The following is a 13420-nucleotide window of genomic DNA, read 5'->3' on the forward strand; positions in this document are numbered from 1 at the left end:
CAAATGAGCCTTAAGTCTGTGGTTCTCCAATGGTTTTGCTCAGGCTTTACTTCAGGCAACACAGCACCAAAGCTGTTTACTGCACGACAGAAATGCCTAAAATGACACACGACAGATTCACTTTTCTAAACAAAATGTCTGACGCAGTCTTGGACATCAACAATGAAATATGTTTTCTTCTTGTTGATGAGTCTGTTTATTTTGTATCCTTAAAATTATTCATCCGAACAGGCAGTTGTTCAGAGGATGTCCTTTCAAAGCTCAGGACGTTTGTTGATGTATCATTCTTCATTAAAGTATCAAACGTTTCGCTTCAGATTTTAAGTCTGAGCCCAGTTTGACACATTGTTGAGATCTTTTCTGAATCTCAGATGACAGAGACATTTGTCAGATTTCTGACTCTTTCCTCAGGAGAAATATCTGAGATGAGACGTTTCCATTTGCCCTACTTTTATTCTCATTTCAAATTGTGGTGAAATATAAAAGAGATCTCATCTGTAATTTTTCTTTCTTACGGATATCTATCAGATGAGATTTGCAGTCTGTAAAGCTGAATGTGCAAGACAATGAAATATACATTAACAGTATTGCATTTGGGGATCCTACACAACAGATACAGGAAAACCTACATGATTTTGAATGGGCAGATACTGCAAAAATATCCTAAAATTAGTCCTCAATGGTAAAGAACTTTTACAGTTCGTGTGTGAACGGGTTTGGCCTGTTTGACTTTACCACCGGTAGCAACAAGCGCTTTAACTTTACACTTCATTAGCATTGCTTGGTGCGCTTCATTTATCAGCCTGTCTCAAAACGATTAAAATGGACGTAAATTAGATCTATAGCCACAGAAAACCGCTGAGCTGATTTGACTGGGTTAAAGCTTTAAATGAGGTTATTCAATGGGTCAATAGCTTTAGGACACAGAGGTCACACGGGTGTCTTTCTCCAGCTAAATATATCTGTCCTTTGGCACCTCAGTGTTTTATGGAATGTAAAACATGAAAACCTTACTCATACGTTTGTAGCCAGAGGCCTTCTGTTGGCAAAATAACGTGGCGCCGTTCAGACTACACAAAGGAAACAATCGAACGGTTTACAAATACGCCCGAGTTCAGTATTTCTGTTTATGCTATAGCTTTCAGATTTGTTGATGTTGCCTCACATAGAGTGAAATGAAGTTATGGTTCAGATGCAAAGAGTTAAACACTTGTCATTTCAGAACGGGTTTGATTTTCAGGTTTGGAGACCCCGAGGTGCTAGTTTCCACAGAGCTTAACCATCATTGAGCTGCGGTTCATCCCTGGTCATGTGTTGTGTTTTATGACACGCTTGTAGCTGTACAAAAACAAAGAAATAAAACAGACCAGATTATATGATATGCTTAAAACAGCACATACGTTTCTTTATGACGGTTATGTCGTTCAGATTGTGTATGTGTGAAATTTCACTCTAAAGCCTCTAAAGAATAACTAGCGTTGAGCGCTTTGATGGAGAGCTTGTGATGTTGAATGGTTGATGGCGGCACATCAAAGGGTTCATTGTGGACAAGTGCAAATCCCATAAGAAAGAAAAAAGATGAGATCTCTTTAATATCTCAAGCGTTTCAACTAGATATCAATTAAATGGAGTTGAAATAATAAGTCTGCCGAATGAGACGGATTGATACTTGAACACAGTGTCAGGAATCCTGTCCGAAATCATTTTGTGTGAATCCTCTGCACTTTCAGGTATTGATGTCGTCATCATGGCAGTTCATCAGAAACGTTCATCTGGCTCTGACACTTAACAATGTTTTATGCCATTTTACAGTACATTTCCCAGTCATTGTCCTGTACACATCTGTATCAATCCAAAATGTGGGAATGTTCAAACCTTTTCTTCATGTAATCCATCTTTGAACAGACACATTGAGGTTGTTGTTGCATTGTGTGATGGAAGGAATTAATCGGTTATTAACAGGCCAGCTATTGTGACGCGTCCCATGACCCGGAACCTTCTCTCAGAGTGGAACTGTCACAGGAGGACAATAGCGAGTGGAAGCGAGTCCACCGAGACGACATGCACCAGGGTTCCTCCGCTCTGCTTTTCTCACAGTCTGTCGTGTTAGTCTCTGTCTGTCTCTCTCTCTCTCTCTCTCTTTTCATCTTAGATTTAAAGCCATTGTTCACTTAGAGACAGACATGCTCTACAAAGCACAAAAACTCAGCCTTTTGCTTTTACATTCCGTTCAGTGGCACAAGCGTTTGAAATTTAGGACCAAAGGTATTAAATAAAGTTATTTTGTAGTCTTTGAACAGAGCTTTTCTAAAAGTAACAACGGCTATTGTATGGACGTCCGATGTTTTGCATATGTTTTTAAGTAAGATTTCAATTCCAGATCTTCTGATGCCAAACGATAGCTTTATGAGAATCTGAGTCAGAAAAGTAGATTTTATATTTGTATGAAGGATTTTTTAGCCTTATTTTTATCGTCCATCTGTTTTCGGGTTCATACATTTTTCTAAAATTACTTTATCACGTCTTTGACTTGTTTCTACCGGTTCAGTTTGGCGATCAAAATGATTTTCAAGAAGAAAATTCTTTCCTTGTGTTTTGCTGTTTCTATTGTGTCTATAGGATGATGCTGCAGTGTGGTGATGTTGTTAAATGGCGTTTGTGTGTTTCTCAGGGCTGCACTTTGACACTTTAATCTCTCTTAATTGAGCCGAAGTGCTTGCTGGGTTTGACCTGATGAAAGGTCTGTCCTGGTCATTCTGGGTCAAGCGATGTGCATGTAGAGATCCAGTTGTGTCATGTACATATCTGTCAAGACAGATAGTATCATCCTCGGAGCCTGCTGAGGGTGCGACTGGTGTATTTAGGCAGATTATGTTCGAACAGTTTTTAATTTGAGTTTCTTATTGTTCAGAACACAAAAGAAGATATAAAAAACATTAATAACCAAAGAACACTAAACCCCATTAACTTCCATTGTATGAACGCACAACTCAAAATATCTTCTTTCTGTCTATCTTTCTTTTTGATCTGAAACGTATTTTATGAATTGCAGTGCTCTTTTATTTGCGAAGTCCCTCCGTTCCACAGGATGAGTCAGGCAGTAATTTGGACATTCCGTACGGAGCCCTCACATCCCTGCAGGCTCCAACATTACATTCTCACGTCTCAGGTCCAACCGGCCGTCAGGCCCGAACAGGTAGAATAGAGACTTACACCTGGGGTTAAAGTTCAGTGCCTGAGGGTTTGTCTCTTGTTAACACCACACGCTTTGTAAACTACACGGGTGAATGAGAGCAAATGAAAACTAATCTTTTGTGCGCACGTCAAGGTGTTTCTTAGCTGCTCTGGAAATCATCAAACCGGAGACCAACAGGGGCCTTGAAAGTGAGCGAATGTGTGGCGTCTGGGTTGAGACACGCAAATCCGCTCGACTCTGCTGGATTTCGTGGACTCAGTAATTCACTAATTTGGTTCCTGAACTCTCGGAGCGTTTAACTGCCGAGATTTGCCCGTTTCACACGAGCAGGGGGTTGTCAAGGCTGTCGAGACAGAATGAGCACGCAAACACGTACAGTACATGCACACATACTGTATGCACAAACACGTGTTTATTGAGTCGACACATGGCCGGAGGTCATATAATTCAGCTTGAAAAATGTCAAAACATCAATGACAGAACTGATAAAGTTTGCTTGTGTCACGCGGACAACACATTAAAAAAAACACAACAAATCTGTTTTTCTGTCTTGTTTTCATACACAATTATCGAAGCATCCTTAAGTTTCCAGTATATTAATTTAAAGTCTTGTTTTCAGAAAAATAATCAAATTAAATAAGAATTTCATTGTACAGGAATGCATAGACTTTTTGTAATTGAACATTAAAAAGAGGATTATTTTTATGACCTCAGTGACAATGATCTCCTTGAACTTGACCTTTAAAAAACAGGATTCTTTTATGACCTCATCTCCCTGAAAGAAATACCTTTTGTGTTGCACACTTTTTGTGACTTTTTGGAAGACAAGAGTATAAATAATATTTCATTTTTCAGTAAAAAAGTTTCATTTTACAGATAAGTTTCCAATTATAAGAAATAAAATTACATGCAAATTTTAAGGAGGTGTAAAATCAATGTGCATAACGTTATTAAGATGTTTGGTTCTCGGACAAATTGGATTTGCAACCACGTACAGTCCCACATAACAAAACACAGATATCATAGCCCATGTTTTATGCTCTCATGAACAACAACGCTGGTGATTTTTGTCCTGTCAACACATGCCAGAGGAAGAGCTGTGCACAAACAAAACACAGCTGTTCTCAAAGAGAGATATGTGAGGAATCTGGATGCTTTTGTCTGCTGGTGGATTTTGTGTGGATTTCTTTTGAAAGTGTTTAATGTTTAAATAGGTTTAAAGAAAGTCCATAATGTGTTATAGCCAGAAATTACATTCTCAAGGCTACTGACAATAAATATTTTTTGTATTATATATCGTACTGATATATAAGAGTCAAAAATAAGAGACAAATAAGAGACAAATGTTGACATCAACATGGATAAAATAGTTTATATATTTTGACTTTGAACACTTTTCATGATTAATAGATTCATTGTAGGGCTTTTCTCTGTTATTTTTAAAGATGAAGTGTTATTTTATTAATATTATTTAGCATCGTGTCTTCACAAGTCTGCAACTCATTTTCAGAGCCGGAGACTTAATTTATTTTTAATTTAATCCCATTACTATCTTAGAAACTCCTATTCTAAAAGGAAACCTGTGGTTTTTCATTCTCACTATAACATTTGCTGTTCCAACGCCAAAGAATGTCTAAACTGCTCAAACGCTGCTAAATAAATCATCATAAACCAGATGATTGTGGGTTGTGAATAAACGGCAGCTTGTCTGATGTCAGTCATGGTCTGATGTGGTCAGATAATCTGCGGTGTTAAATCCGACCTCATGCACGTACCGCATTTAAATGACACGGCAGCTGTAAGATCATTAACGTGGCCACATGCCTATATTTTTAAAACTCTAAAAGCATTATAGAGCAGATGCAGATGTTTGAGGATAAACTGAAATGATTAGCAATAAAACATTTCTGGATATAGATTCAAGGCAGAAGTTGAGTTTTATGAGGCTGGCGCTGGAGGCGGCATGTGCCAGTCTGCTGTTGGTTATATGCTTTAATATGTGATGTGAAATTCTTAATATAATGCGATGCATGCATGCAAGTTTATAACTTGAATTTTTCGGTCTGAGTTGTTGGAGGGACTCGTGTGCGCGACGGTCGTCCATGAAATCTTTCATACAGGTGCAGACCACAGTCATGTGACAAATTGAAAGACATGCTTTTAAATTGTGCAAGGGGCCTGTATGAATAATGCGTGTGACTATATGAACCCAGCTCTGTTTCTTTAAAGAGATCCGTTTTAAGATCAAAGATTAGATAAGTTTGTTTCGATAGAAAACAAATGTGTTCAGCCAACAGATGGATTGTTATTAAAGCACTATATGGATACGAAAGTGGTGGCTGTGATATTTCATAAGTGTCACTCTGTGATTTTAACCGGTGACCCTCATTGTGACGCAGGCTACTTTAGAAGTGCACTATGTAGACAGCAGGGGGCAGTGTGTGCTCTCTAGTGGATGGTAACTACTGTGCCAACCGTGGGGGATGTGGCATATTTTTGTTTGCTTTTTGTTTGTTCATCAGTTTTGGAATGAAAGAAATGAACCAGATTTGATTTAGCGATGTTTGCCATTTTCTATGGCATTGCTCATAGTTGGTATCTTCCAATCCCTAAACTTTAAGTATTAAACTTTGATGCATAATTAGTTCACTGACTATGTTTTGGTTATGAGTCACATGATCCAGCTTGATGAAGTTAATTTACACTGAACCGAAGCTTTAAACCTGCTTTTTACTACTTGAATAAGGGACTTATTTAGAAAAAATTAATTCAGTTTAATTTTTCTCATCCCATTGGCAGATTTTTTTGCATGTTTTAAACATAAACTAACTTTATTATCCGAGCGCTGCGGTGTCCCGGGGGGATAGAAGGCCTAAGGGGTCTTTCTGTGCCTGTCTGGGTCTCTTGGTTCCCTCAGTCTGCTCAGACATGATCTCTCTGTAAATATTTGGACGGCAGTCTGGCACAGAAACAACAAAGAGAACAAAAAGACTTTTATAAGTGTGCAAAGAAAGACATAATAAAGTTCACGGTTAATTCAAGAATGTTGCTGCTTTGACACACATTTTCCAAAATAGTGTATTAGGAAATACAGTGTGTTATAAATGAAGTTGAATGTGTCACATATTATGAAGAGATGGTCTCAGTAATTTCATCTTAGTAATGACAAAAAAAACAATGTGCACCGATGAATGTGTTTTAAAATAAAGCCGTTTAAAAAACTTTTTGATTTTATAATATTGAAAAATGATTAAGAGACACTTATTAGCAATAATAAGCTGAATACATACATTATCTAAGACAGTTCACTTATAATTAATAATTTCTCAAATAAAACAATTATTTACTCAGCCTCATGTCATTTTAAACGTGTATGACTTTTCTTTTTCTGCAGAACGCGAAGGAGGATATTTTAATAACCCAAACAACACTGAACCCCATTGACTTCCATTGTATGAACACAAAATATCTTCTTTTGTATATTTACACCTGTCACATAAAGATTCTTAACCACATGAAGGGGAATAAGCGATGACAGGATAAAAATTTCTTTAAGTATGCTTTAATATAAGAGTAATATACAGCAAGTCATTAATTCAAAGTAAAACCCTTCAGGGTCATAGATGTAACCTCCAGGCTGCGTATTCACATTTATTTTGCTATATGACTGGTTGTCTTTTAACATTGAAAAACTCTGCATGTGTATAATTCATGCGTCTTACGTTCCTGATGAATGTATTTTTTACGCTCTGGAACGCTGGAGTTCAGGCCCTGATGTTATCTGGACCTGAGGTTAGGTTTGGCACCATCTGACCCGTAAGATTCCAACTGATGTGCCAAGCTACAGTAAAGACAGACAGAGCCTCACGGAGTTTGTCACATTCTGTAAAAGATAAATGAGCTGCAAAAATGTTTTTCTAGATACATATAGTAAGTCACATTCATTGGCATTGCGAGCAAAGGATCAACAGGATGATCGTAAGATAAGGAGACCTCAGAAAGTCAATGGCGTTGATCTAACAGGGGATGTGTTTCGTTTGCAGTAGCCCATGTAAAGATCACAGATGTTTAAACATGTAACCAGCAGTTCAGCACATTTCCCCAAGAGATGCATTTTACGGAGTGTAAAACATATATCACACTTTGTGCACGTGTGCGGGGATGAGAGATTTATACCCCAAGAGAAGCAGAAACATTCTTTGTGAGTTTATTCTGGTGGAAACGATTCGCACGTTTGCCCCTAAAGACATAACAGCCGTTCTCCTGATAAACATGAACCCTAAAACGTCTTTTATTTATTCTTAAACTGTAATTGTCCTGAAAAACAGGCTATTTGATGGTAGTAAATGTTATAAAGATATGATGGCCACCATACAATTCTCTTAGGGACTTTTACCGTCATCCCCATCAAAGCACTGTTTTATTTATTTCTGAACTACAGATTTTATTCTGACCCGTTTGTAACCCTCACGTCTAAGAACAGACACTTATCGTCTTTGCTGTTTTAATGTCTGAGGCTTCAGGCTAAACACACACGTGTCCCGTGAGCAGATGTGATGTGTTTTTATGGTATCATGACTGGCCAAGCATTTGTCCGTTTTATGCACTAGAGACAACAGTATTAGCCTCATGATCATTCAGCGATCTATGAAAATAGTAATCTGGAGTCATTTTACATAATCACATTTTGTGCGTGAGCGTCTTCGTGATGCATTCCCGAGAGTGCACAGAAGATGATCCGCTGGCTCTTTTTGTGTTTTTGGCTGATGACATTTATGATTGTCAGTTGTTCTTTCTGACTGAATGTCTGTGTTTGATGAATCGAGTCTGTTCAGACACAAAGGAATCGAATCTGGACCGGCCAACATCATCAAATTCATCAAGACACGTTTCGCTGGCCAGTTCTTGGTCTGTCGCAACCTCCAAGTAAAGCACATTGTGTGAATATGAAAACAAATGTAGACATCACTGTCAGAACAAAAGAAATGAGTTTAGGCAGACTTGTGGGATAACATTTTTTTTCCCTCGTAATTGATAAAAGCCTGAACAATTACTTTACATTACAATCCAAGTAAAATCTCTTAGTTTCTGTGCAACACAATCTGATTTATTCAGTGGGTTTACCTGCCGGTGTTGGTGACACAGATTCTAGACTAAATATCTTCCAGGCTTCATTATATGGACGCGACCTCTGACCTGTCTGACCCGACAGACGTCTCTTCTCCATACACAAAACATGCAGGTGTTAGGCTTACAGCAGGTCTCCATGACGGAGGAAAACACTGCCGGCCGTCTCCAGGGCATCTTTTTCATGTCCTTGACCAGCAGGTTGACCTGGGGTCATTAAAAGAGGTCGTGACATCTCACTGGAGGAATGTGACCTCTCTTCATTTCCTTATTGACGTTATAGAATTGAGATGTCGGTGAATGTGTGTGTGGAGACTGCTCTTATGTCGTGAATTACTATCTGTGAATTTATGGCTATGTGGAAGTGCTTACTTTAAAAAAAATATCTTAATTTAAAGAAAAATACATCACATCCCATGTAATATCACGAGCACGTAATTAACCAAAGGAAATTGGATTGGCATCACATGTTTTGTTTGCGTTTACCTGTCAGGATTTATTTCACAACTGGATGTTAGTCGTATACAGTAGATCTTTATGCCAGAATATCTTTTTGTTACAAAACTGATATTCACAAATTGAAAGTGTGGTTTGGACTATACAGTAACATGTCCTGTAGTCTTTATTTTCAATGCCTGGATCACTTCAGATCGGCGTTTTCTGGAAGTCTTCATGTGAAGTATTACATTTCTGTATTAGCATGTTAAACATATTAAATCTTTTGCAGATTTGCTTCTAATGTTACATTTCTGGAGAGCGTATGGACCCTCAAATAACAGGGTTGTTAAAAATGTGCTTGTTTTTATCACAGTGTTCATGTGCGTAGAGATGCATTAATGGTTTGATCTCGGTCTTCCGTCACACAGCTCACCTCTCAGGTGTGAGACTTTAAAGCAAACAATACAATATTTTATCTCCAAATCTCCATCTGTTGCATGAGAGCTATAGGGTGTGAGGTGTACTTTTTTTCATCCGTGTGAATCCTGAATGAATGAAACCTCCCGCCGTGAGGCCTCTCGGTCAGCTGGAAGATTCCTTCATTCTGTTTTCCAGGTCTTCCATTTGTTCCTGTGGTCTATGAAGTTTGAGGTCACCAACTGTGCCAAACAAATGCCAAAACATCCCTCAACATGACTCGTGTAAACCACTGGAAAAATAAAGTGCTTCGGTTGGACATGAGAAAGCTCTTGATGTTTCCTCATTAGATCGACGATGTGGGACATTCTGGAGTTCCTTGCAAACGCTATTTTTGGCATCATAGTACAGATTTCTTTACGCAGTATACAGTACATACAGTTAACAGTAAGTCATTACTGAAATATGGACATTTTCCCTTGAGGTCAACTAACACCCTTCAGTAGCTTTACCAAATCATCAGAAAAACATTATCATTAGAATTCGGTGAAAGTGCAGAACAGTTAAATGTGTCTTCAATTACACACACGATTTACTCATCGCCGGCAGAATGTCACGGGCATGCTGTTCTATCCCGAGTATTTTGAGTCATTTTGGAGATGGAAAGATTGTGCGTGGAAGCAAAATATTATGGGTTCAGTATGGCCATGAATTTCCAGCGATGGGCCTGATGTTGTCCTCACATGACCTTTACTGTTTCTTTAAACAAGACTGCCAATGTGACCATCGGTACCGTACCAACAATACTACTGGAGAATTATACATCCACATCACCAAAATATGTGATTGTGTGATACTTGAATAAAGTTTGACACGAGTTCTACGTCTCACCAATGTCTCGGGTCATAAGTGTGTGGATTTAAGTTTAGCTCACAGATCAATAATGTATATATTTGTCCGTCTCTATTTGTTGCATGCAAATTATAAATGTGTGTCTGGTATCTCTCACCGTCAGATGTAAATGAATGTGAAGAGACAAACGGCGGCTGTGAAGCTCTGTGCTGTAACACCATCGGCAGTTTCTACTGTAAGTGTCCTGCAGGACAGGAGTTGAAAGAGGACGGCAAGACCTGTCAGGGTGAGTCTCATTCATTATCTATGGGCTTCCAGTCTCTCTCTCTCTCTCTCTTCGTCTTTCTGTCCCTGTTTGAAGATTTTTCGAAAACACAATGACTCAAACATAAACCTATGATGCTTTTTTTCCTGCAAGAAACATTCCCAGAACAGCAACTGTTCAGCTTTCATGTTGATAGAAATGTGTGGATCTTTTTCTTGCCTTTTAAACTTCCTTTTTATTTTACAATCAATACATTTATTGACCATTTTGGTTATACGACTAATAGCAAATATTGATGGATATGAAATGGCTACCATTGAGGGATTTCACCTTCATGAACTTGACCTTCAACCCCCTCAAAAGCGTAGCAGCCCTCCATAATCCCCCGTAATGCACTGCAAACGTATATATTTCGACCCATGAATATTGAAAACACAAATAGCAGATTTGCAGTGATGTATTAAATGTTGAGAATCTGTGGTGGCCACCGGCACCATTCTGGTCTGCAATGATAAACACAAGTCTTGAGTTTACAGGTTTTATGAAAAGAATGTCTAATTGTTTTAAGGTTTGTGGTTATTCACTGATGCGTAAATGTATGAATGTTTCCTCATTCCATCATTTGTTTATGGGATTATTTTGCTTTAAGAACAATATAATGTGGAAAAATTAAGGTTTTACAGTCTAATGATCAGATAAATCATGTGACTCATTTAATCCTCAAATAAACTGAAGATTGCTGGTTAAACTTCAACCTGTATACAGAGAGATTTCATTATATATATGACTGCAATGGGTTTGACTCCAGGAGAAAATAACTTCCTGGGTTTTCTCACATTGATCTGAGAGATGCCATTGTAAGATTTATCTGACTTTCTGATATTTCACATATTTCTGTTCATCCTACAAATGGTTTAGATTTCGTAGCTCTTTCATATAAAAGCAGGCTTCACATTTTTTATATTTTTGAATGCCAGAATGTTCAGTGCGCACCTTTTATGTGTTCATGTGTTTTTTCATCCGGCACTATAAACCAGGAAGAGATGATAAAAAAAATGAACGGATAATGTTAATATGATTGCTGTTCGGGATAGTCAGCTGATTACTATTACAAAAATAAACACAGAAGAGATGAAATATCGCTTGAGGTTTGTTTTATATGTCAAGTATTTGACAGTAGAATTATGTGATCATTCAGAATAACGCTTTCCAGACAGTCGTGCAATAGACATCAGAACAGAAGAATGAGCTCAAAAAAGTGCTTTCTTAATATTATCAACTTTGTCCGGAAGAGATGTGACGAACATGAGCGAGAGATATAAACACATTGATGGAGAAGAGAGAGACGGGGAGAGAGAAGCAGAGGTAGAGAGAGAGAGAGAGAGAGAGAGAGAGGTATTTTAGAGGGAGAACATAAGAATGTGTTTGAAAGCTTCCCTGTCAGACTGTTTAGAGTTTTGCTTTGTCTTTCATGATTTTCAAATTCAGACAGACACATATGTAAAGTGTGATATCTCTTCTGAATCATGACAGGGTGTCTCACGCTTTGCCTTGCTTTTATTTGTTTTAATTTTTATCCTATTTACGCGGCTTATCACTCTGGATATTGGCAGTATTTGACACACTGTAGGCCATATTGTTTCCATGGATACCACCGATTTAACATGGGATACCTGACGCCAGGTGAGAGCTCGTATTGATCTGTGTATCGATCTCATTGATTGACACAAGACTTTCCTTGTGATGTTAGATTGTTTTCTGTACTAAAGTATTATGGACAAGCGCTATTTATATAAATGACATCATATTCTATGAAAAATGTTAGCTTTAGTTATTATAATATATTGTTATAAGTTGAAATCTCACATATTCGTTAAATCTGTTCGACTCGTCATATATGAATATACATTTCCGACCAGCAATGATCACGCCATCATGGGCTATGATATTGTCCAAAGTTTCATTGTTTCATATCGTTTGTATTTACGGATATCATATTTGGCCAATGAGATCACCTGTACTTGGCATGGCTTCGATCCCCAAGGAAAATAAAGCAAACTGTCAAAATGCAGAAGCGTGAATGCAGTGTACAGTAAGTGTAAGTTTGGATAAAAGCGTTTGCCATGTGCACCACAAATATAAATGTTCTTCCGTTGACTGAGCATGGCTTTTCGAGAAACATTTCAAGATTAAGCGCTGTTTAAGTGTTCCAGAGAGCTCACAACATGCCAAACCCAATGGTTTCACCTATGCATGGAAACATTTCTGAGTAATTAAATTAAACCCCAACCAAACAACCACATGCTCTGTAGATGGAAAGCCAGCGGCAGTCTGCCGTCTTTCCTGCACCGAGACGTTTTTTTGGCACACGCATGAATCGGAGTCTAAAAAATCGACATGAATATCGAAGCAGCTGAACCAAAACAACCTCTTGAGAAATAAAGTCTGAACAGTGTAATAGACGTCATGATCATCACGTGTTTAAGCTTCTGAATGACAACGACTGGCTGCGTGACATGTGGCTGTTATTAAAACCAGAATCTAGAAATGAAAGCTGATTCGGGTTTGATTGATGTTCTTCCGAATTTAACAATTGTTTCTTCCACATAGCAGTGGGATTAAAGAAAATGTGTTTATTTCCTGAGAAGAAGATGTTCATTATCTCACATGTGTCTCTTATCGACATTCATACAAAATATCAACAGCGGCTCAAAACGTCTGCCATCAAAAAAGACTTCTGTTGTGAATTATTTTCTCCAAGCGTGCATTTCTTTCTTTCTTTTTCATAACACAAAGTTGCTAACCAAACAACACTAAACACCAATGACTTCTATAGTATGGACACAAAATCCACGATACATTTCTCAAAATATCTTCTTTTGTGTTCCAAAAAGCACTATTTGGCATTTTTTGGCATGTGTTGGCATCAGAGGTAAAGCTCATTTTGTCTGGTTGGCCAGACCGGATGTTTCGCAGGATATTGTGATTCTCTGTTGTTGGCTTGTCGGTCAGCGGTCATTTCGATTCCACACAGGTAAACGGTCAGCTGCTTTCTATTATCAGACGTGTTTAGCACCAGCTGCCTTTTAAAGATAAACACCAGATATTAAGGTTTTCTTCAGTGA

At 38.1% G+C, this 13420-nt stretch overlaps 1 protein-coding gene across 1 annotated transcript in view; it reads left to right on the plus strand.

Moving 5' to 3' along the window:
- The window catches only part of megf6b (multiple EGF-like-domains 6b), a gene marked incomplete at its 5' end in the record, with an annotated part of 42115 nt that overhangs the window by 9397 nt on the left and 19298 nt on the right, over positions 1-13420 (plus strand). Inside the window, one exon of the mRNA XM_079483810.1 lies at positions 10194-10316. Within this exon, the coding sequence (XP_079339936.1) occupies positions 10194-10316 (123 nt within the window). The remainder of the gene's footprint in view (positions 1-10193; positions 10317-13420) is intronic.

This window comes from Barbatula barbatula, assembly GCF_947034865.1.
Source record: "Barbatula barbatula genome assembly, chromosome: 20".
NCBI lineage: Eukaryota > Metazoa > Chordata > Actinopteri > Cypriniformes > Nemacheilidae > Barbatula > Barbatula barbatula.